This window comes from Toxotes jaculatrix, chromosome 6 (genome assembly GCF_017976425.1).
Source record: "Toxotes jaculatrix isolate fToxJac2 chromosome 6, fToxJac2.pri, whole genome shotgun sequence".
NCBI classification, from domain to species: Eukaryota; Metazoa; Chordata; class Actinopteri; family Toxotidae; genus Toxotes; species Toxotes jaculatrix.
This window is the reverse complement of record NC_054399.1, coordinates 29,251,190-29,275,984: the sequence shown is the minus strand read 5'-3', so window position 1 is coordinate 29,275,984 and position 24,795 is coordinate 29,251,190. Positions and strand designations below refer to the sequence as shown.

Here is a 24,795-nt window from a genome sequence, read left to right as displayed (position 1 = left end):
CCAGATGATGTAAGATAAGCAGTAGGAGCATGAAAGGTCAGTCATGAATAACAGTCTTCAGCATGACATTATTCAGCTAAACCTGTGCCAGCGTTAACAGCCAGCAATCAATAGACACCAATCAGCAGACGGCGCAGTGAAAACCTGGCCAGCTCATATCAGCGCACACTATCACCGCCATCCCTGGGACACAGGCGTGGCTCCTCACTCCACTCACCAATGACTGAATACAAATAAACAAGTAGAAACTACTTTTTAGAAAAGCATCTTTCACAATCTCACGTTTCTTTGTCTCGAAAACTAAAGAATCACATAAAAGAGAGAATTTATTCAGTTTGATCCATCTGTTGTGTACTGAAGAATTGCACTATCAATCAGGGAGAGATGAAAGTAGCGTGAATTATTGAAGCAGAGACGCAGTAAGTGTAGAATATTTACAAAAAGAACAATGCAGTGACTACACCCTGCTGCCCACAAACAGCTCATCATAAATTTGAAGAAGACTAGAGTCTACAGACATGTTAGCAGCTCTGTTTGCAAAAACTGTGTCTAAGTTCAGTGTCCTTTGTGTTATGCTAATGTACACATTAACCCAAAGCCCACCTGAGGCTGATGGGAGTTTCGTTTGTTCTGAATATATTCCATCGTAAACCAAAGCATTGAACAAAGTGAAACCTGATCGTGGCACTAGTAGAAAAGACAGCATATCACCAAAGGCAGTGGGATGCATCCTCTGGGGCTCATGAATATCTGTATCTAAACTGGATGTCAGTTCATCCAGTAGTTGAGATATGTCAGTCTGGATCAAAATAGTGGACTGGAGCTGTTTTGATGTGCAGTTAGGGGGTTTCAAGGAGTGTCCAAACAGTCCAGTGTGTATCCAGGGGGCTTAGAGATCATCCAGGACTTTCCATGTTATGAGGCTGGAGGAGGGATGACAAATTAGTTTCTGTGTCACACTTAATGGCCTGGATTCTGCACTCCAAGCCCTGACAGACTTTAAACCACAGAAAATAATACAGGCACTATAGTAAATGGTTACCTGCTCTCTCTCCCCCGTCCACCTCCATATATCCCTCTCTCTGTCCCTCCCTCTCTCCCTTCTCCCCTGTGTTGTCAGTCTATTGATCCAGGACAGCAGTTCACCTGGGAGCACTCAAACCTGGAGGTCAACAAGCCAAAGAACCGCTATGCAAATGTTATTGCCTACGACCACTCCAGGGTCATCCTTACACCTGTGGATGGTAAGAGATGTCTCAGGAGAAGTGGACCGTACATACCACACACTCTCAGATAGTGGCCGGAGCCCTTATTATTATTTCAAATGCAGAGAGAACCAGGACTTTATTTTACACAGGTTATGTTAAAGACAAACCTTTATTTCTGATTTTCCCTTTTTTTATAAACGTGTGCCATCATGACCCCCCCACCCTGCTCCGCTTTGCTGATTGTCTCCCATTTAAATTTCCTTGTTGACTCTGTCCAACTTGATCCTGGCTGCAGGTGTTCCAGGTAGCGACTACATCAACGCTAATTACATTGACGGCTACAGGAAGCAGAATGCTTACATCGCCACGCAGGGGCCCCTGCCGGAGACACTGAGTGACTTCTGGAGGATGGTGTGGGAGCAGAGAACCTGCACCATCGTCATGATGACCCGTTTGGAGGAGAAGTCACGGGTGAGTCTTTCCTGTTGAGAAAAAGTAAAAATTATAAACTGATGACAGTGGCCATGGTTTACTATATTATCTGCAGTGGTAAACACTCAACAACTTCATTCCATTTCTTTTACACAAGCAAAGGTTACATGTTAAAAAGCAAAGTGAGGCCCACTCTAAATGTTCCCTTTGAATCACCATTACTATCACCCACTGTGTCATAGGCCCCTGAGGTTGAACCATCACAGGGGCCCAGATTTGTTGGGCCTTGCTGATGCAAAATGTCGGGGGATACTAGCGCATAATATCACAAAGGACTGTGGTCATTCACTCCAGCACTGCCAGTGATATACAGCTCTGTATGTTGGGCTCTAGTTCTAGTGATACAGATGAGCTTGGCTCTACAACAGCATCACCCTGCCAGTGGACATGAGATATGAGGCATTCACAGCCAGTCACACATCAGATGAGAGGTACCAGCGCAGGAATGGTGTTCATATGAGTAATGATGCCAGCCCTCCTTCACACTGTTAATAACTCCACCACCAAAGGGCAGAGCTCCGTGCCACAGGCGCGTGCCATTATTATTTGTGACAGAGACCATCAGCCCTCTGCCAGAGCCAGTAACACCTGTCTGTGGTTCAACCCGAGGTGCAGGAAATATTAGATCCTCTCTAACTGTGACCGAGATCACGACTGCTGCTGATACCCAAACGCAGCCAGTCTGTCTGTCTGTCCTTGATGTGAGAGACTCATACACTACAGTTTACATGTCCCAAATTCAGTGAAGCTATGACTAAAAAAAAAAAAATCTGTGATGAATCACAGACAATTTTAAAACGGAGATTTTGTGCCAGTGTCAACAGACGTCCTCTCCATTAGACATTGATCATCATGGTGTATAAGTGTGGCCTGATGGCAGCACTGAAGGAAAGTTCAGGGGACCATGAATATCCACTCCAAAAATTTTAGTGTAACTCTGAGCAGTGACTTTGAGTCTAGTCTGCGCTGTAAACAAAGTGTGGAACAGACCAACAACCTGATGAAACGGCAGTGATGCTGCGTGGTGGATCAATAACAGCTTGAAGTTCCAGTTTTTCAGTCGGGATAAATGATTCACTGGGCTGTAGTTACTTAACTACTTCATTTAAATCCAGAAACAAAGGAGCTACATTCGAAAAAGTAACATGGAGTCAGAAATCTGCATTACAGCATTAGCAGCATTTCAATGAGTTGTTTATCAGTTTACATTGTGAGCAGGTTATAATGTTATTATAGATTATCTTTGAAGGCAACTTTCCCAGCCCTTAGAGAGAGAACTCAGACGAGATGTAAGTGGAAGTGACAGCAGCATCAAGCACTCCTGATTCCTGAACTAAAGCCCTGGTCCCCTTAATGACTGCTGATGAGAATAAGAGTCGATTGTGCAGACTTATTATTATAATACCATGCATTAAGTAGTTTATATAACCAATCAGCCCCCTTCAGGAGGAGTTTGCTATTTTGTCATTTAAAACATAGCCAGCAAACTCCTAAGGCCACGGTCAGCCAGAGAACAACGATCACCCTCCCTGTGCATTGTGGTCTGCTCAGCTGCTAACACACTTAACATGTGAAATAGATTGTGGCACTTTAAGAAACAAGGAAACCCTAAACGTGTTTCACCAATAAAATGCTGCAGTCTGGGCTCTGCACTGTTTGTTTATGTGAGTGTTGTGCCTCTGTTATGCACGAGTGTTTGCAGTTCCTAAATGAAACTGGATCTCAGTTTATAGCCTTGTATGAATGTGACTGTTCTGAGGTTAATAGGAAACATTCGCTGACATAGTACTGATTCTTTTTTTCACAAGAAATTAGTCTCAGTATTTGATGTGGCTTTTCCTCATGTGTATTTTTACTTCATTTCCTCAGTCTTGACTAAAGAGTTTTGGGTGTGTGTGCGTGGCCACAATCACTGCTTTTTGATTGGGTGACCTGAGCTCTGCCCAGTAATGTGTGGAGGTGTGAAAGTAAGCGGGGTCTGAACGTCTCCCCTGAAGCTCTCCTTCTTCCATTCTTCACACTGTGACTTCCATCACTTCTTGTGTGTACAGCTGAACGCGACATCATGAAACGCATGTTACTCGCTCTGTACCATTTTGCAGCAGTGCAGTGCACAAAGGGAATGACGGAGCTGCATATAATCTGCTTTAAAGATTTAAAACAAATTGCAGATGGTGATGAAACAGTTCAAGGAAGATCTGGGAAAACAAAAAAACAAAAAACAAAACAAAAAAAACTATCAAATCTTTGAAAACACACTGTTTTCTCCTTGTAAAGTTTAACTGACAGTGGAACTGTAGTTTGCTGTCATTTGGCTCAAGTATTTCATTTCCTGCTCGTACAAAATGGTTAAGTACATTGACTTATTGAATACTTACTACAAAAATAGTATCGAATTTCAATTAGTGTATATTACACACTTTATACAGTTTGTATGTAGAATGGATTTAGGTCACATCTGAGAACTTTATTATTGGTCTATCATTGGTAGTGTCCACTGGCTGGACCTGACACTGCCAAGCTTGGATTATAAACTTGGCAAATGTGACAACTACCCTGGGGCCCCAGGCCCTCAGGGCAACAAAAGTCTCTCAGTTACCTGCATCCTGCATGTCAGCTGTTTTTTCATAATTAAATTACCTGAAATTTTGTTTAAGCTTCTGTACAACATAAACAATACAGAACATCAACAATGGCTCTATTTTATAGAAGAACCCATGTGAAAAGTTTCATACCATGCTCACACTTTACACACATCTAAGTTGTGTTCAATCACATGAGCACCAACCAGCAGGCACACAGAAAATGTGGGCTCGGGTATTGTTCCAGCATTGCAGAGGTGGTTGGTTTTCATGGCTGAAAGCTTCCAAAACCACAAACAAAACAGTTACCGTATTTTCCAGCTATGAAAGGCTTCCACATGACAAAGAAAAAACAAATGCAGTCTCTACTACAGCTGGCGTTACTACTGCTACCTACAAGCAGCCTGTCTAATGTTGTAAATGTACAATTCTTACCTACAGACCTGCAAACACCAGTAATAAATCAACATACAACTGCCAAGACAAAGATACACAGATTGCTGAAACCTCATATTAGCTATGGCAGAATATATGGATATATTTTGGCATATAGTGTAGTGACTCTATGAAGGTGTCCCTTCACAGCCAGTATGGAGAGAAGGAATAAATACAGCAACCATTAACTCTTTTAGCTTACATAAAGCCAGTGGTGTAGTGATGTCTTAATAGGTTGGTATCCCCACCATGCCTTACCAGATTTGTTCCCTAACAAATTTTGCAGCAATATAACAGCACCATTCATAGGAATCGCCCCTTGTCAAAAAAATGTAATCATACATCACTGTCATTCTTACAAACGACTTTGTGTTTTCCTTTAACACTTAATGAGCTGTGTGTGATTTGTCCAGTTGGTGAACCGGCTCCTCACATCACTTTGACCAGAGGCCATGTGGCCCTGCACTCGGCCACAGGCCTCGCCAAACAACCCCTTACCCATTCCCCCCCCCCACACTGACACCCGCACCCAGGTCTGTGAAGCGTAATCGTGCCATCTGTTATGCCGAGCTCCTGCGGCCTGAAGCCAGCAGTCCCCTCAAGTAAGCGCTGATGTCCAAATGTGTGTTCCTGTCATGCTCTGCATCCATCCCTCCCACAGCCAGGAGTGGAATATCAACAGCAACACTAACAGGGCACATGCTGATTGGACCGATTTGTCCTATGACTCAGTCTTTTACTCTGAAGACCCCTGTTTGAGCTCTGTCTCACTCTGTGTCCTTTTTACATGACATAACAAAGCTCAGAAGGGGGATGTCTCACTTGTGTTTGTTGTTTTTTTTTAAATGTGCCAATTTATTACAATTGGTATAACAGTTGTTGGCAAGAGAGAAATCCAAAGACACCATGAAGAAATTCATCAGTGCTAATTGTAACTCATTTTTATTTTATTATTTATGTTAACTTAAAATCTTTATAGTAACAGTGTATCATTCTGTTGACAATCTTAATTTTTCAATGGTTTAAAGTTAAACACTGACATTTTTTAAAGCATGGCCACTATCGTTTCATAAACTTAACTAAGTAGTTATTATTGTTCTGAAACAACAAAGGTCATGACCTTAACCTTAATATTACTATCCAAAATGGTAGTAGTACTACTACCAGCAGCAGGTGTACCAGACCTTCGTCATGATGGTAACAAGAATGAACATGCAACACGCAGTTAAGGTTGTGCAACAGTCCTGGTTTGGTCGGTGTTTAGGAAAAGATCATGGTTTAGGTTCAAATTAATGTTAGACAACGTTCATCGTCATGGTTGCAATGATTGATTGATTAAGGGAAATCAGTTGTCTCTAACTTCTTGCCCTGATCACTGTTCTGTACACACAGTGTTTCAGAAAGCAGGTTATTGTAACACTAACCTGAAAAAACAAACAACATACTGCTCACTTACAGAGGTGACTGTTTACCTGGGTAGGTCTACAGGCACTGAGGGCTTCTGCTTACACACTTACACTGTTGTTGAGTAGCTTCGTGCACTAAGGTGCTTGACTTCAACAACAGAAGACAGTTACAGTTTACCCAGTACACAGCCAACCCAGCAGCTCAGGCTGGCTGTGTACTTTACATCAGGGTACACAAAGAAGGAACCATTTAGGAGCAACCTGATGGTTAATGTGGCATTAATAAGCAGCTCCCTATTGACTCCGATGCCAGGACTACGAAGAAGATGATGATAAGTTACTGGAGAACAGACTGGGAAATACTGCATTAATGAATCATGACATAATTATTAGTTCATAGTATCTGTGAATCTACATACTGACCATTTTCTTCATCAGAAAATAACCCGAATGTGAACATTAATGCGAATGTGACCTGAATGTTGTAATTAAAATACTTGTTTGGAAACCTGCTAGATTTCTTGTTTTCCAGCTGAGACTTTGGCCTGAGGATGGTGTTAGAAGAAAAGTGAGGGGGTCAACAAAACCCTTAAGAATCATTCTGCTGAGGATATCCACAGCAAAATAGATGTCGATCTGAGCAGCAGTCAACATATTCTGCACTGGAGCAAAGTGTTAGCTGGTTGTATTAACAGATCGATGCTCAGATACTCTGATCGACATCTAGCTATAGCTAGCAGGCCAGAAAATGCATACATTCAGAGCAGTATCCAGAGATGCAAACCCTTCTCACCTCTCAGCTCTTTTCTCCTCCTCCTCCCTCTCACACTTCAAAAGTAACACTATTCTTTGTGGGGGGGGAAAAAAAAAGAAAACACTTTAGTGTGTGTCTTTGTGCAGGTGAAGTGTGACCAGTATTGGCCCAGTCGCGGCACAGAGACATATGGGATGATTCAGGTGACCGTGCTGGACACCGTGGAGCTGGCTACGTACAACGTCCGCACGTTCGCTCTTTATAAGGTGGGAACTTCATGTCAACTGATCATCTGAATTAAATGCAGTCAGATTAACATGAAGGCTGCAGCAGCTATGAGAGGAGATGCAGAAAAATATATTAAATGCGTGTCTTGTTCTGGCTTTTACATGACTGTCATAAACGTATTACCTCATTCACCAGCTCTAATTTACATAAATCAGTATAATAAACTAGGAAACACCTTAAAAGCCCATTGCACTTCAACTTCTCTCACAAGGTGCTAAATCATTTTGGTCATTTTTTGTCAATCAGCCTGATAACTGAATGACATTTTTTATCAATGACCAGAGGTGTGTAAATGTGTGTGTGTATGCTTGAACAGAACGGCTCGAGTGAGAAAAGAGAGGTTCGACAGTTCCAGTTTATGGCCTGGCCTGACCATGGAGTGCCTGAGTATCCCACCCCAACACTGGCCTTTCTACGCAGAGTCAAGGCCTGTAACCCACCGGACGCTGGACCCATGGTGGTCCACTGCAGGTAAACCACCTCTCACATTAACGCAAAGGCCACATTCCGCTTAAAAACAGAGTGTGTAATGTGAAATCCCCTTTCCAGAGGCATCCAGCCATCGCGTAACTTTCTAAAACAATCAGACCAACAAGCATGTCCACTTTACGCAGTGAAAACAGATCTTCATTCATTCTTCACACAGCTACTTTTGGCACTGTTTGTTGAATCAACACCTCTAACATGGTGGCTCAGGGGTTCGCCCATATGGGAACATCGTACTGTCAGGTCAGCATATCAGAGGAATATTAACATTGTCAAATGAGGACTAATAGAGGATTAAAGACCCTGTCAAAGCAGGAGCTTTGTCCATGAACCTTTATTGAACTTTCTTGTTGTTTCTTTGACAGTTCTATAGGCTATGAGTTGTTGGGCTGTAGAGGAAAGTATGTTAGACACAGGCACTTACAGACCAAGGCCATTGCGATGCCAGTGAGCCAATACCCAAGTCATCCATTAACAATCAGTTTTGAAAGTAGTCAATGGACACCTGTGAGTCATCCAGCTCTGTGTTATTAATTTCACTGAAGCTACAAAGACTCATAAAAGACAGCAAATTCTCAGAGGTAAATCAGGGAGGCTGTGGCTGATAAGAGGCTGTGACAGCAGGCAATTCTCCCTGACTCGTGTGGACATTCATTTGCCTTTAGACATGGCCAGACAACACATCCAGACCTAGTTCAATAGGTACCAGAACAAAAAGACTGTGTACTTTACCTACAATTATGTGGAAATACAGAATCTTTGCCTAAACCACTTAATATTATTCACAGTAAAGTTATCAAAGTAATTGTCAAGTTAAAAGAAGACAACTAAAAAACAGACAAAGAGACAGACAGAAACCCTTGAAGCTGATGTTTACTAACCCAGCTGCTCTGTGAAGCTTTATATCAAACATATCAAATGAACAAGAGAGACATAGATCTGAAACCCAGTCCAGTTTTCCGGAGGGAGAGTGAGGCCAGCGATGTCGCAGTCTGCAGCTGCACAACATAAAGGGCTGAGGCAATGCACAACATGTGTATTGTCAGAAACATGTTGTGTGTTCACTGCACAGCATGTGTCTGACATGATAAAAAAAAAAAAAAAGTCTTTGTCATGTTTATTTCACTAGAAATCAAATTTAAATGTCATGTCATGTCATCACCTGCCGCTTATCTGGGTCCGGGCCCAGGTCACAGGGCTGAGCTAACCGGGCAGTGAACTTGTAACTAAATAAAAGCACAGTTCATTTTATGAAAGAGCAGCTACTGTGGACACAAGTGACATACAGGATGATGGAACATAGTAAAACACAGTCATGCCGTGTTCAGACTATAGGCAAAGCAAAATTTCACCTCACATTTATTTTTGGAAGAATGTGACTGCTGGAGTGTTTTAGTTCTTCTGGGTTTACTTACCTTCAAACAGCCAATGTGAATGAATATTTAGTCGTTAGCTGTTCCTAGCTTTCAATGTGTGCAACACATTGTGTGTCTGTGGAGTGTGTCTTTCTTTGTATTGCTCAGCCTATGACAGGAACTTTCTGTCTATAACAATTTCTTCTTCTTTTTTTTTTTTTTTTTTTTTGGTCTCAGTATGAAACACTTTCTGTTTGGACGGATGTGTCCTAAACTCATTCCCATCTGTCCAGGGTGCATATGTGTCCAATCTCATCTTTGCAAATCCCTCTCTCAGTCTGACCACACCACTGAAGAAGGCTGTTTTTGTTGCTTATGAATTCAACTTTTTATTTGTAAAAGAAAGATTATGTTCTTCTCTCAGAAGTAACAGACTTGCTTTAACTAATTCTCATTCCTTCAATCGAAATTCTTGAGTAATTCAAGGTTATGCTGCATTTTGTGACGCCTCAACCTGTAAGAGTATAGTAATGGATGTAAACAGAGAAAACGGCACCTTGAAGCTCCTTTTCAGTGTCAGTCTATATATTGTCTGTATATATGCTCTCGTTATCTCTCTCAGTGCTGGTGTGGGCCGGACAGGCTGCTTCATTGTGATCGAAGCCATGCTGGAGAGGATGAAGCACGAAAAGTCGGTGGATATTTACGGTCACGTGACGTGCATGCGGGCTCAAAGGAACTACATGGTGCAGACAGAGGATCAGTACATATTCATCCACGAGGCCCTGCTAGAAGCTGCAACATGTGGCAACACAGAAGTCCCCGCCCGCAACCTTTACGCTCACATCCAGAAGCTGACCCAGATCCCTCCTGGAGAGAGCGTCACCACCATGGAACTGGAGTTCAAGGTAGCAGACCTTTTTTCTTTGTAATTGTGTTTTTCAGTTGGAGAGCATGGTTACCTTGAACAGCTTGATAGTCTTCTTCTGGCTCTGAATGACAGACTTTGGGATGAACTATGGCATTATGAAATGAATAACATGGTGAAAAAAAAAAGGGACGTGAAATAAAAACAGACCTTTTAAAATTATAAGCAAATCTGAGCTGAACCAGAAATGCAAAAGATCTCAGACCAGGTGTAATGTGAATTTGCAGGTCTCTGCTGCCTGGAGGCTGACCTTTAACCTTATTACAAGCATGAGCCTTTTTTTTTTCACTTTTGTACATATGAAGAATGCGAGTTGAACTTTGTGCCCAAGTTTTTACACACAAAACACACACAGGAGTATCTCGTCAGACAGTGAGAACAAGAAATGCTTTTTCATGTTTCGTATTTGTCCCAATATGATGAACATCACCTGCTTTACCTTTCTACCTCCCTGTCAAAACTTTACATGTTGTTTTGTTTTCTTATTAAATGTTGCTAACCTGATTCTCAGTAGCCTCGCTAACATCAGAGCACCCTTAAGTTTGATTTATAGGTTCATTTCACAGCAGACATTTTGACTTGTCTTACTGGGAAAGGTGCAGGTGATACTAATAACATTAACAATGCTCCATTACAGCAGTTAATGCCATGCAACACAGTGACTGACACTTACTTATGTTTTTAATTACATCTGTGTTTGACAAGTGCAAATGTCTGCTGTGAAAAAGTTACAATGCACGTAAATGTTTTACTGCATCTGCAGGAGCTTAAATTATTCTGAGCCTGTCAGATGACAGGCTGAAGGAGAGGGAGAGCACAGGAAAATGCAGAATGAGATGGTGAAGGAGTGAAGGAGGCAAGCAGCAGCTTACTCTGAGGCGGAAAGTCACAGTCGACAATAAGGGTGACGCAAGGAACTAAAAGTCTCTGGGATATCTCGGCTTCTGCTGCATCCATTTTTACCGTTTTTTAAAAAAAAAGTCATCAGTCTTCATTGGAAGTGCCGTGCTAAATGGCTGGAATGCCCCTTTAACTGCATGATGTAGCGGAAGTAAGGGAAGAGGAGGGATTTCCATCTTCAGTCTGTGTGACAGAGATGAACTCTTTCTCAGAGGAGGAGCTGCGAGAGCTTAACCTCTGAGCTTCAGACGACAGGCTCGAAGGAGAGAGTGGGAAAATGCAGAGGGAGAAAGTGATGGAGTGAAGGAGAGAGAAGGGCCAGGCCAAAACTGGATGTCTGACAGGGTGAGGTGGTTTTACAGGGGATGAGCTGCAACATTCCACCATCCCCGACTGCTTGCTCACACACTGAGCGACACCATGGTGATTTAACCAGCCCCTGTCTTTTGGCAGAGGGGGTGAGGGCAGGGAGGGGGTGAGGACAGGGAGGGGGGCAAGGCACAACCTAAATTATGCTGCTTGTTCAAGCAAGCAGGGTGGCTGTAAATCCAGACAGAGCATAATTAATTTTAAACCTCAGCTCACTGCAAATTTCTTTCGCAAGCACTTCTCAAATTGACACTTGCCCTTGCAATGCAGTGGAATCACATTAGGGCCTGTCAGCAAAGTGCCCCCCCCCCCCCCCCCCCCCAAAAAAAATGAAGACACTCAATTGGGATGTTGTTTTCAAAAGTTTTATTCTCCTTATATTCATTGGCACCAGCCTGTCTACTTCAGCTCACAATAAATGCGAGTTGACCTCTCAGTGTCGTCACAACCCAGCATCAGGCTTTCTTTCTTTCTTTTTTTTTTTTTTTTGAAGTCAGAGAACAAAGAGCATCATTTTCATGCATCGATAAAGGTGTTAGCTCCCAGTGCCCTTTAACAACCTTGTTCACACTCCACACTCCACCAAGACCGGTGGTATTAGCACTTTAAAAGACTGGAGGCGGACAGCGGAGACTGTGGGTGTAGTTGTCAAGCTGCAGAGCAGTCACCTCTGGGCTGAGGATCAGGTGTCTTGAGCAGCATCGGAGACAGACGTGTCCTCCTCTCTGTCTCCGCAGAAACTGGCCAACTCTAAAGCACATACCTCAAGATTCATCAGTGCCAACCTGCCGTGTAACAAATTCAAGAACCGCCTGGTGAACATAATGCCTTTTGAGTCCACCCGCGTCCCCCTGCAGCCAATCAGAGGGGTGGAGGGCTCCGACTACATCAACGCCAGCTTCATTGACGGATACAGGTGAGTTCACAGAAACCATTTCACTGTGGAATGTGAAAGACAAGGGGACACAAAAAGGGCACTGTGCAAAAAAAAAAAAAGAAAAGTGGTCTATGGATGTGTTGAACTACTGCAAAACAGAAATGCCTCTCATGAGTGAGGAGGTGGACCTGCTCTCTGGCAGCTGACAGCATTTAATAACAGGCTGACACGGAGTCCAGTGTCTCACTGCCTCCCATCCTTTTGTTGTGTCAGTTATCAAAACAAATTGGTCTCTTTGACAGGCCTGTTAATGCTCCCCTGTTTTTTTTTTTTCTCTCTTGTAAATGGATAGTGTGTTTGAGGCAGGTGATAAGCTGGAGAAATGAACCGGTCACTCCAGTCTTCCTAAGACCACAGTCCTGCCTTTGTCCACGAGGCTTTTTCATTCATGACCCTTGAGAGACAGATGTCAGTCTATTTTCAGTCCCTTTGCGGAGAGAGAGATAATTATTTGCTTTTAACTGTCATTACAGTTTAATTATTGAAAAACCCAACAGACAAATTTAGTATTTACAGGACTGGTTCAACATTTCTAAATACAGTTGCTCACTTTCTGTCTAAAAATGAGATGAGAAGACAAATATCAGTCTCCTGTGTGTTAGCTACACAGCCAAAACAGATATACTAGCTTAGCATAAAGACTGAAGGCAAAGGGAAACTGTTAGCCCTTTTTTAACATATACAAACAGAAAAGTTAAAAGAAATAGTTTACATTTATGTTCTACGTTTGTGCATAACCCGACCTTTGACCTGAGAAAGCAAAAGTGTTTATAGTTGTTCCAAACGGCCACACTTCATGGCAGAGTGAAAAGCTGGCATCGTGGAGAGAGGAGGGAGATGTCTCACGTTCCCAGTCTCTTCTGGAAGACATTCATGGTGTGGCTTCCTGTGGTGTCCATATGAAAAGTGCGAGGAATGAAGCTGTTCAACCATCTGACAAGTTGTTCTGATGCAGCTTCACTGCAACCGACTTCTGTCTGTCTGTCTGCTAAATTGTTCTGTGCTCTCTTTTTTTTTTCATTTCTGTTTGTGTGTAGAGTGTATTTGTTGGGTGTTATTTTCAGCAGCGGATTAATACACGTTTAGCTCTTCAGTGCAATGGCAGAATAGCCATCAGGAGAAGCAGGACCTTTCCTGGTGGGTCTCTATATAAATTGAACTGGTGGTTCAGTGTGAAAGAAGTAAAACATCAGAGAGAGAGAGAGAGCACAACAGAGGGAGATGTGTCTGATGTCTAGATGTGTGACTGAGCAGTCAGCCCAGCCCTCTGTGGTTCTCTGTGACCGACGTCTGTCTCCCTCCCCAGCTAACCAGGTTCAGTTCAGTCCCACAGCCATGCCCCTCCATTTACCATTCATCAGTTAGAATCTTCATCAAAACACCAAAGCAGCCGGCAGTGGGCTGTCACTGACTCACTTTTCATGGATAATAAAGCTGAAAACAAAACCCCCATAAAGGTGTGGCTGGAAAGCTCAGAGAAAAGAAATTAAAATCCAGGAAAGTCCTCATGCTTTAAAGAAGACCTCTGTCTGAGGACACTTCATCTTTATATGTTTTTGTGTGTTGCTCCTGTGTGTACCAACACCCTTGTGTGACAACTCATTAAGGAGCGGTGAAGAGAGTCCGGCTGATCTGCTAATACAACCGTACCTATTAGCTGTCCGCACTGATGTTGTTCTGTGTCAGATAAATAGCCAATCACAGGCTTCTCAGAGAAGCATGTCTTTCATGAAAAATGGAAACTCTAATTGGAAATACTTCTCGGTGCGCTAGAAGAGTAAAGCGGCGCCTAATGAATCAGGACTTCCCCTTATACTTGCAGCGAGGGTGGGTGTATCTTGTTCTCGGCTGTCTGCACCTAATGATGTCCCCTGGGCACCCCCCCACCTAAGGGAGGATGGGGAAGGAGGCAGGGGTGTCCTGTAATTCCTCTCTAATTCCTATTGCAGTAATTAAGAGTGGAGTGAGATACAGGGAGCTCCAGCATCCTCTGAGCTCAGCCTTTAAAGTGCACAGTGTGGATTAGGAGAGATTAAGGTGAGGGGGATAGACATGATTATGATGATTAGTGGAGGTGTCCAGTGACCTCTAGGTGTATCCGCTGCAGTCATTCACCTCAGTGTCTGTGGTCCATGGTGATGCAAGATAAGAAGTCAGACATCAGACTCCTACCAGTACCAACCACATTTGCTGTGCTTAAATGGCTTGTTGACCTCTGACAGCACATTGCTGGTTCCCTTTAGAAGGACCTGCTTAAATCTGCTGATTGGTTTTAATGTGACCAAAGGAATATTCTGTTATTCTGTCATTAAAACTTATTAATTAATTTATTTATACTTATTAATTGGTTTGGCCATTGTTCCTGTAGGTTTCTCAGTTTCTTCAGATTATCTGAGGCATCATTTGGAACTGAAAGTCTGAAAAGTTGCTGATAATCCCTCATAACACAGGAAAACGGTGTGCACACAACTACAGTAAGAACAGTAGGTGAAAGTTTAAGTAGTAACTTGCAGAATCTTGGTGGAGGGGATGCCAAATGACTCCTACTGCTCTGAAAGAATGTTTTTTGTTTTTTATACAGGATTTATGACAATTAGAAAAATAGTAAAAGAAAGTCAGACGTGTCCTTTAAACAAAATTCTGAGTTTGGTTTTTAATATGATATATACTGTAGTAATATTAGCTGGTTAAAACTCTTTAAAGTTTTAAGGAGCTTATTAGTTGCCAAACTATTTCTTCGCTTGAATGCACAGAGGTCAGTAATGATGCAGTTCTCGTATTCAACCTCCCGCATCTGACCTCAAACAAACTGATCCAGGATCCACTGCTCTGATCGTTCAGCAGTGCAGAGCCGGAGCAGCCAGCAGGTGTAGTGACAGCTCAGCTTCCACCAAAATACAGCAGCTTCGGTTCGTTAGTTTGTTTGGTTGTTGTATTATGAAATGTTCAAATAACGGTTCCAGTGCTTGTTGCACCAGAGGTAAACCTGAGACACACAACCAAAAACAACAGTCAGCCATCACTGGCACACACAGACAAACACAACAGAAAGACTCAGTATATGTGTGCTGCATCAGCACCGAGGCATCACAGGTCTGAGAGAGTCACCCAAGCCATCAGCTGCCATGGATCAACATTGCCCCCTGGTGGTGGTGGTGTCCTGTAACTGCAGTGGATGGCCTCGAGTCTGGCTGAGCAGCTGGGACAGCATCTGTCATTTTAACAGTGCTGTTAAAGAGGGTCTGTGTTGTTCAAGCAAAACCGTTTAAGTATCAGAGCACACGTTCTCAACAGCTGACTCATCAAAAGTACTGTAAGGGGGTGTGTAAAATTAAATATGTAACACCTGAGAGGTTCATTCAACAGTTGTAGGATATCACTGAATTAGAGGCTATTAAAAGTTTGTGGTGAACGGTAAAGCCAGCTAAACTGAATTAACTTAATTTTTTCTTTTTCTTTTTGTCTTTTCTTTGCATTATTGTTGCAGGCTCACATACCTTTAATGCCAATGATTTTTAATGTATATTTGCATCTTCTAACATTTTATTTAGATCTTCAGTTGACATACCAAAAAAGAGGGCAACCACCCCCATGGACCCTCACCTCCAAGGGCCCCAAAGCCCCAGCTGTTCACAGTGTGTCTGCTGATTTTTGATTATTTGGTTAATTGCACATTTGTTTGGGACCGTGCACTGCTAACGTATCCATTATCAGCTGATATAGGAACCACCTTGAGACAGGTCCTATGTTATTTGACAGCAAAGCAGTCATAGTCTTTTATTTGTATTTTGCATTTTATTTGCACAGAATAAACAGGAGAATAAAAACACTACATCACAGTGGAAATAGCTCCAAATCTGATGCAAAGGAATTCAGCGGCTAACAGAAAAGTTTTATGCTTTGGGGGCAAATAGCGTTGTGTAACAATCTGGCTATAAAACTTTTATTATTTTCTCGTATTATTTTGGTTGATGTTGCGTTTAATGGCACATATGTTGTATTTAATTAAATTACTGCTAATTAAAGGACAAAACAGCAAAGGTGCCAGGTAATATTATTATTACAGTACTGCATTGATTGTATAGATGGGTACTTTTGGGAGATGGGGTAGAGTGTTGCACCCACTTGGGCTTCTTTTTATTTGATTGGACAGATGGAGATTGTTATGAGCATCTTCTGATAATCTGGGCTACTCTACATTATATGAGCAGTTTCCTCCAGTGAAAAGTGAAAGGCTACACTTACTAAAGTCTAAAGTTGGAACGCTTCTATAGAAACTGGGTATGTTTCAGGCTCTGAACAGTTTGTTTGGTGGTAACACTTGCATAGAGCAGGAGCAAAGGGGGGTGAAAGGGCCCTCAGCTCATTTTTGCCCTTGGGCTCTATAGCAAGTTGATTCAGTTATCTACAAACAAAGGTCATCCAATTGTAGTCTGGCAAAGCTAAGACTGAACAACAGAATATTGTTTCTTTTTGACTGTTTATGATGATAGAAATGTGACTGGACATGATCATTTACCACAACATCATTGTTTATCTGCCATCACCTCTACTTTCATTACAGTATACTGAAATGCTACACCACAACCACCACTAGGGCTGAGAAGGAAGAAAGCTGAAATGGAGTCCAAATAACAGCAGTGCTGCCAGAACCCTGAGGAGTAAACACAGACATGTCTCTGTTCCAATTTGCAGGCAGCAGAAAGCATACATGGCCACCCAGGGCCCGTTAGCCGAGACCACAGAGGACTTCTGGAGAATGTTGTGGGAACACAATTCCACCATTGTAGTCATGCTCACCAAACTCCGCGAGATGGGACGGGTAACATAACACAATCTCACCTTATATCATGAAGTTTGTAAAACAGTGTGAAATCGAACTGACGAAAATTGAAGCATTGGCATTTAAAGAAGTAAAACTCCAAGAATTAGCCAGGACCCACAGACACCCTGGTATGCTGTTTTTCATTGTAAGAAAGAATCCTGGTACTAAATTGTACTTACTTTTAGGAGACTAAGTATAATTCCATGAATTAATGATTTATCTGCTTCAGTTGTGCTTTTTGATACCATTTTGATACTTGATGGTCAACAGAGTAACTATATAAAATCATATTTATATAATTCTATTTAGAGACACACAATAAGTACATGTGGTCACGCAGACAAATATTTATTCATACCGAATCATGAACATGCCAATGGTCACATGTTGCGACAGAGCAATTACCTGCTTACCATTTCAGATTAATGCACTTCACAATTCAGGCAAAACATCAGATTACACCACTTTAGCCTGTTTCTCTTCCAATTTCTTGTCAAAATATAAGTTTTTGTAATTAGCTAAGATTCCCTCATATATTGGGCCCCACCTTCTGTCAATCAAAGTTCAGCTCAAACAAACCAAAGCAGGGTTTTCCCACCATCTGTTTTCCATAGATGAGGTGGGTTTTAAAGTAATATGCCTATCAAACTGATGACAGCTTATCAAACCTGGTAATTCATTTCATTTTCTTCCTTTGCCCACATCACATGTAAATATTATATATACTGTTCATCTGTCTCACTAACTAGGCTGGGTTACCAATTAAACAAAGTGGATGGATGACTTGGGGCCCCAGACTGCCAGGGGCCCCGAAAAACACTGTGTTTCAAAATTAAAAGAATTATTACTGCAAATCAGTTGACATACAAAAAATCTGGCGCCAGGTGTCATGGGAGTACTGGTTATTTTCTGGGAAAATAATTAAGCTATTTGCACACTGTACTTGGAGGTGACAAAGAGGGAGGTGTGGGTGGTCAGTAGGGCCCAACAGCATGTTATTGCCCTGTGAGGTTAATCTGACTTTGCCTTCACTGTACAAATGATACATCTCGTCCCTTAACAGTGACTGATGGTTTCACAGCATTAATCTGCTGTTTACAGCTTTTATAACCATAGTGGTTTTATCTTCTTTGCACATCCCTGCAAAACCCCCAAAACTCAGATGTCCTGATTGCATGCCCTACATATTATCCTACATCTTCTTATTCCTTTCTCTAGGAAAAGTGCCATCAGTACTGGCCTGCCGAGCGCTCTGCACGCTACCAGTACTTTGTTGTGGACCCCATGGCTGAGTACAACATGCCTCAGTACATCCTGAGAGAGTTCAAAGTCACAGACGCCAGGGTAGGTTCACCTCAGCGGAGCTGTGCTGCTGTTGCGTGAGGTGGCAGCAGGAAGGTGGTTTCAGCTCTGCTCACTTTAATTGGAGGGGACATCAGCGCCACTTAGGGCGCTATTTTTATGATGGAGCATGTTTGTGCTAGCAGAGTAACATTTTCACTGCATGCAGAGGTTTCGTTTTCCATCAGTGTATTTAGCATTTTGTGAATTTCACTGCACCTAAGTGGGAGGACTGGGGCTTTTTGCATTCACCACACAGGGCCAAGAGTTCACTGCTGGGAAAGAAGAAAAGGCAGTTATGCTTCTATTCCAAAATTAAGTCAACTATATGTTCTTAGGTGTGGGATTTGTAGATTTGCAAATTACCCCTCATCCCCTTCCATGGATCTGACCCATTGACACTGAGAAGAATGGGCTCAAAACAGCACATACAAAACATATATAAATGAAAAGCTGCCATATTCACATTAAAGTTAGAAGAGATGGATTATGATGTTGTGAAGGTCTTTAAACTTGCTGACAGATCAGATCTAGGTCACACAAACATGTCAAAGTTGTATGATGGATTACAAAGGCTAAGCAGGGATAACACATTATGCAAAGGAGAATGTGGGAGGACAGTCAGAGGAATGGGAAAACTAAAGAACTGTAGAAGAGTAGGTAGAGTATACTTTCTCCAGACAAAAGAATAAATCAAGGTTTTATAACGTAAGAAATACCACAAAAAGGATACTTTATGTTGGGAAAGTCTTGTGGAACATAAGATATTAGGGAAATGTTGAGAAAATTGAAGGGTATTGTGCGAATTACCTGCTGTATTCAAATATATATGAGATCATTTTCCAAACAATTTAAAACAAAAGGACTTGAAGGGGAAAGAGAAATCTCTCAAGTCTGTATTTTGCAAATGAAACTGGACCTCTAAGCAGTAATACTTTATTCCATGATAATGCATTACCCCCAACAGGTGTGTGTGTGTGTGTGTGTGTGTGTGTGTGTGTGTGTGTGTGTGCTTACATTATGTGTCACCATTTTCCTGTGTGTTTGTCAGGATGGTCAGTCGAGGACCATCAGGCAGTTTCAGTTCACTGACTGGCCAGAACAAGGAGTGCCAAAAACTGGGGAGGGATTCATCGACTTCATCGGCCAAGTCCATAAAACTAAGGAGCAATTTGGACAAGACGGACCAATCACTGTGCACTGCAGGTAACTGTGTGTGTGTGTGTGTGTGTGTGTGTATGTGTGTGTGTGCATTTTAAAGGCAGGTGTCAGCTTTGACCTGGGTTGTGTCTGATGGCAACGTGGCTATTTTTTAATTTGATTAACTGACTAATTACGTCCACCAAGGAGGCTGTGTTTCCACCCCTGTCTGTTTGTTGGTGCGTTTATTGATTATGCAAAAATGAGGCACAGGCCAGGGAGGAACCCATTCAATTTTGGTGTGGGTCTGATTAAAGGGTCGGATCCAGGCATTTTTATTATCACATCCCTTAACATTGATATCGGACATTTTTCAACATTTTGGTCAATATTTGTTGGCATGTGCTCCACTGAGTGCCATTCGAGTTTATCTCTATTCTGATTTTATTACTGTTTATTACTGCAATACAATAACACAACACTAACGAGTGCAACCTCAGAAATTACCATCAGAGTTCAATCAACAGCTCTTGGACACTAAGTTTCACAGAGTTTGAATTTATTACTATAATCAGCTCTGCAGCGGTTTTTATTTGTCAGGCTCACAAGGCGTGAGGAACTGCTTGCTATCTGATTTCAACATCCATCTCCTTATTCCCATAATCCCTTGTGTTTTGAGCTAATTCCTTTCAAACATCGCTGCAGTTCTCTGCAGAGGGAGATTTTCAGAATATCAGAAAAGTCAGAACACCATTTAACTGAGTGGACAAATACACAAACAGCTACCGTGTTGAGATCCTTTGGAGATTTTCTTTAAAGTTCTGACTTTATGCTAAGCAGCTATAAAAGTGTTGACTCCATGTGTTACAGACTGTGAGGCTCTTCTTTTCTTTTGTCCTACAGATGTAAATATGTGTATGTGTGTGATGAACATGGTGATTTGTAATGAGGTGTCTAACCATGCGTGTCATTTAGTGCCGGTGTTGGGCGGACCGGTGTGTTCATCACCCTGAGCATCGTCCTGGAGAGGATGAGGTACGAGGGAGTGGTCGACCTCTTCCAGACCGTCAAGACGCTCCGAACTCAGAGGCCAGCCATGGTGCAAACAGAGGTATGACACCCTGCTGCTGCAGTGCATGAGGAACAGGGCGTAAAGCAAGACAGAGGAAAATGTCATGTCAATAAGAATAGAACACAGAGGGGTAAACATAACACAGCTGAACAATTCTAACATCATAAAGCTGGATGTTGGATGTACACATACACAAACTTCAGAAAACACAACGGCAAAGCACAGAATGAATGTAAGCATGTGAATGTACTGACAGACGTGATGTTAAACATGTCTGTAATCATTATGCTGTGGTTGATGCAGTGTTTCTCACAGGTTGACACTATTTGTAGCTATTGGCTCCTAGTGATGGGTGGGGGGGTGTGGGGGGGGGGGGTATGTGATGTGACATATGACGCTTTTAAGTCAATATCAACTGAATGCTAATGTTGCTCCAGGTCTGCTGGATGTGTAAATTGGCAAATGTGTTTTCACAAGTTCACAGGTTCACCATATCGGGTTTAAAAGGTGATAATATGTCAGTGTTGTGGTCACAGTTTTTTTTTCTTCTGCTGCCCCCAAGTGGAGGAAAAAAAACAAACGTTTTCAGTAAATGTACTGAAGTTACCTTTCACCACTGCCCTTTTAAGGTTATAACGTTTACATTGTACAACCTGAAACATCTCAATAATCTTCATTCTATGTTTATTACTGCTTTAATTCTGGCTTCTCACTCACAAACCGACTAAAATATTGTTTTGGGTTTTTTTTTGTTACTAGGACCAGTACCAACTGTGCTACCGGGCTGCTCTGGAGTACCTGGGAAGCTTCGATCACTATGCAACATAACGCCACCCAGAAAGACACCCTCAGAAGACTTTGGTGTCTCCTCTGAGCCATATCCACTCAGCTCCATCAGTCCCTGCGGCCTGATGAGGAGGTCACATGGAGGACTGATGAGGAGGTGACCACAGCACGAAACAGGGGAGATTAGAAGAGAGAGGAGAGGGGACAGAACAGCCTCCTGCTGGACTGGTGCCATGATTCTGCCACAGACCCAACACCAAAACCTCCCAAAAACCAACCCCGACAGACTCGTCGTCATGCCTCATTCTGAATCTTGACTGAATACTCCCATCACTCCCCGATTTCTGCCTCTTCCTAATAGCAAAAACTATTTTTCTGCTGTTTTCATTTATATTCATCATTACGATGTTGTTATGAATATTTAGAAATTATTTTATAATCACTTACACTGGTTATTATTATGTCTTAATGGGTCGCGTTTTTTAATTTGCTTATCTTTTTGTTATTTTCATTAGCACAAAGGACATGTATTTTCAACATGCTCAAAGATATTGATACTGGAGAGCGTATACTCACAGCTGCTAATTATTTTATTTTGTTCCATAGATATGATATTCTGATGTTATTGTTACTCCGTTGGCCCTGTTTAGAGGGAAATGTGGGTTTCGACTTCCTGTCTGGATATCCAACAGAATGATGAGGATAATGATATGTACCAAACAGATCACATAAACAGATTAAGTTTGTGAACTACAGTGTGAAATTAACCTATGGCTATAAACTTGCAAAGACTATTCACATCTGAACCAACTGCTTGCATGTACAGAGTTTCTTGTCCATAACTGTTGAGTGATTTTCTCACAGCCTTCGATGATCTGGAGACTTCCAACAAAAGAAATATAAAGATGTTGGAAAGGTTGTATGCACAATATTTTTCACATCCCTTCTAAAGTGGGCTCAGGTAGACTCGACACCCTGTTCTCGAGATTTTTTTGGTGAAATAAGTGTGACGGCGTAAAAATGCAGATCGCATGCTCCATGCATGAAAAAAAGAGATTAATTAGGAGACCAGGGGAGAACTCCCAACACCCCAGTTTATCACAGGATGATTTCTACTGAGAGAATTAGACCAAGATTCAATGATGAATTTAAATCGGTTAAATGTGTTTAGCTGCCAAACCTTGAAAGATAAGACTGACTTTATGCTATATTTTTCCTTAAGTCAACTAATCTCATAAAAAGACCTCCCTACCCTGTCTGTGGTTCTCAGCACCAAGCTGTTCCCATGACAATTTCCTATGACAGACTGACACTGTAGTTTTTAGCAAATGTTACTGAAAACAAGAAGAAATTGTGCATTTGTTTTGGGGACTATTTTCAACAGCGGATTAATCCACATTCTGCATTCTAGTGAGTATTTGGGGCAGTAGGACTGTGTGTATGTGACAGAGTCAAGATAAACTACGATGTGTGTGTTCATGATGAGGAGGAAACATGTCACCCAGTCTAACACCATGACTCACTGAAGTGATTTTAATGTTCACAGTGGAGCTCCATGGAACCAAGGACGAAGATAGATCAGGCTTTGATACACACACAATACTTGTTAGTAGGATCAGTTCAGTGTGGGTTTGGGTGTACACATGGGATTTCTTTACAGAGCAAACATTTAGGATATCATATTTTCCTTTGAACAAAGTTTAAATATACAGTCCTTGATTTTGTTTGAACAGATAACATAGCCCTACATCCCAAAATATCCAACCTGTCAATGTTTTCACAACCAGCACAGTTCACAACTGAATTTTAAAGCATTACCAGTGAGTTTGGAAGTCATTTAGGAATCTGGGGGCTCTATTAGATCATTTAAAAAGTTAGAAAGTATGAAGGGCCAGATCAACAAAATCATAAAAAAATATATTTTCTCAGTCACCTTTAGCTTGCTATCAACCAGCTTCTTCTAACGTGCTGTCTGGTTTTCTGTGCTCATACTCATTTCACAGAATATCTGGATATTGTATTGAAAGAAAAATGACCCAGTTGTTGTTAAGTAAATGGAGTATGGACAGTGCACCGTTACATCGTGGACCACATGTACTGCACCTAACGTGACTCTTGCCACCACAGGGGGAAGTGATTTTGTGATCCCCACACGTTTCTGACATTCATCTTATGACTTGCACTTTTCTGTTTGCATACATGGTTTATATAGACATGACACACAAGCAGTTTACTGGATCCCATTTCACGATATATTACAGCTCAACTATTTTATCACTGTGTTGCAGATGGACAGACTTGTAACTCCGAGCAGCATCAGTGTTCAGTGGTGGCTCTCTGTGGTTTTCACTGGATGAGATGACAGAATGAGGTGGTTTTGGATGAAGCGGAGTTGTGCTATAGGGGTCCTATCTGTTGTATACATGATCTGTTTTCTATTTGTTAATAATAAAAAAAAAAAAAAAGCAGAGACAAATGTCTTGAAAACCTTGATGTTAATAAAGTTGAATAACTGGGTTTTTAATATAAAAGTGTTGGATTTCTTTCACTACTTAGGTTAAATGGTGTTTGGATTATCAGTGTTTCACATATATATGAAGAAAGTGATGTCATGATGTCATGACTGAATGTTTATCTGAGTGAATTATAGACCGGAGTAACAGGAGATCATATTTAGGAATTCTGAAAGGAGTGTTTGACTGTTAGAAAATAATTTTTATAAACAAGTCCTGCAAGACTTTTTATTATTCTGCATAATTGCTACAAGACTCCTTAACAACTGAAACCTATTCCTGCTAAGAAATAATAATACGAATTAAAATGTATGTATATATAATAGCAAAAATATTATATTACATACATATAAAGAGACTATGTTTAAGAAATGACTCAACTCAAAAAGGGAAATAAAATTTATCAAAAAATAGTTAAATATGCACTTTGTTTGGAGGCCTGTCAGAAAGTCTCACAACCTCAGAGTACACACTTCTCTGTAACTCTGCTGGAGGGATAACACCATTCTTCCACAAGATATTCCCTCATTTGGTGTTTTGATGATGGTGGTGGAGAGAACTGTCTGTCTGTCCAAAATCTCCAGATGTTCAGGTGGGTTGAGATCTGGTGAGTGAAGGTCATAACATATGAGTCACATTATTTTAATACTCAACAAACCATTCAGTGACCCCTTGTGACCTGTATGGGTATTATTTTTAATTTGGCACCTGGGTCAGTATTACAGCAGTTAGATATTACTCTGTAAGCAGAGATAATTGCAGGAGGATGCTGGGAAATGAGCTCCAGCAGAACAACGTGAGGGATGTGTTATGGCTCATGTGGTATGAATAAGATTGGAGGTTTCAATGATGAGAGGAATCAGGCTGAAGGACATATGAACAGAGCTGAAGAGTTGGAAAGTTTTCTTCAACAGGTTCAGCACAGGATCCCCAGCTGCCCCCACCTCCGCCCTCCGGCCACATAGACCCTAACCCCTC

At 41.7% G+C, this 24,795-nt stretch overlaps 1 protein-coding gene across 7 annotated transcripts in view; it reads left to right on the top strand.

The window, feature by feature from the left end:
• Positions 1-23,815, top strand: part of ptprfa (protein tyrosine phosphatase receptor type Fa) — a 225,811-nt gene extending 201,996 nt beyond the window's left edge. For all 7 annotated transcript variants that reach the window (XM_041039769.1, XM_041039766.1, XM_041039768.1 and 4 more), the window contains 11 exons: positions 1,121-1,244; positions 1,504-1,679; positions 7,024-7,143; positions 7,482-7,636; positions 9,629-9,914; positions 11,941-12,119; positions 16,836-16,962; positions 18,184-18,309; positions 19,358-19,512; positions 20,422-20,557; positions 21,278-23,815. In XM_041039769.1, the coding sequence (XP_040895703.1) occupies positions 1,121-1,244; positions 1,504-1,679; positions 7,024-7,143; positions 7,482-7,636; positions 9,629-9,914; positions 11,941-12,119; positions 16,836-16,962; positions 18,184-18,309; positions 19,358-19,512; positions 20,422-20,557; positions 21,278-21,346 (1,653 nt within the window). In that variant the 3' untranslated portion in view covers positions 21,347-23,815. The remainder of the gene's footprint in view (positions 1-1,120; positions 1,245-1,503; positions 1,680-7,023; positions 7,144-7,481; positions 7,637-9,628; positions 9,915-11,940; positions 12,120-16,835; positions 16,963-18,183; positions 18,310-19,357; positions 19,513-20,421; positions 20,558-21,277) is intronic.
• Positions 23,816-24,795: the final 980 nt, after the last annotated feature.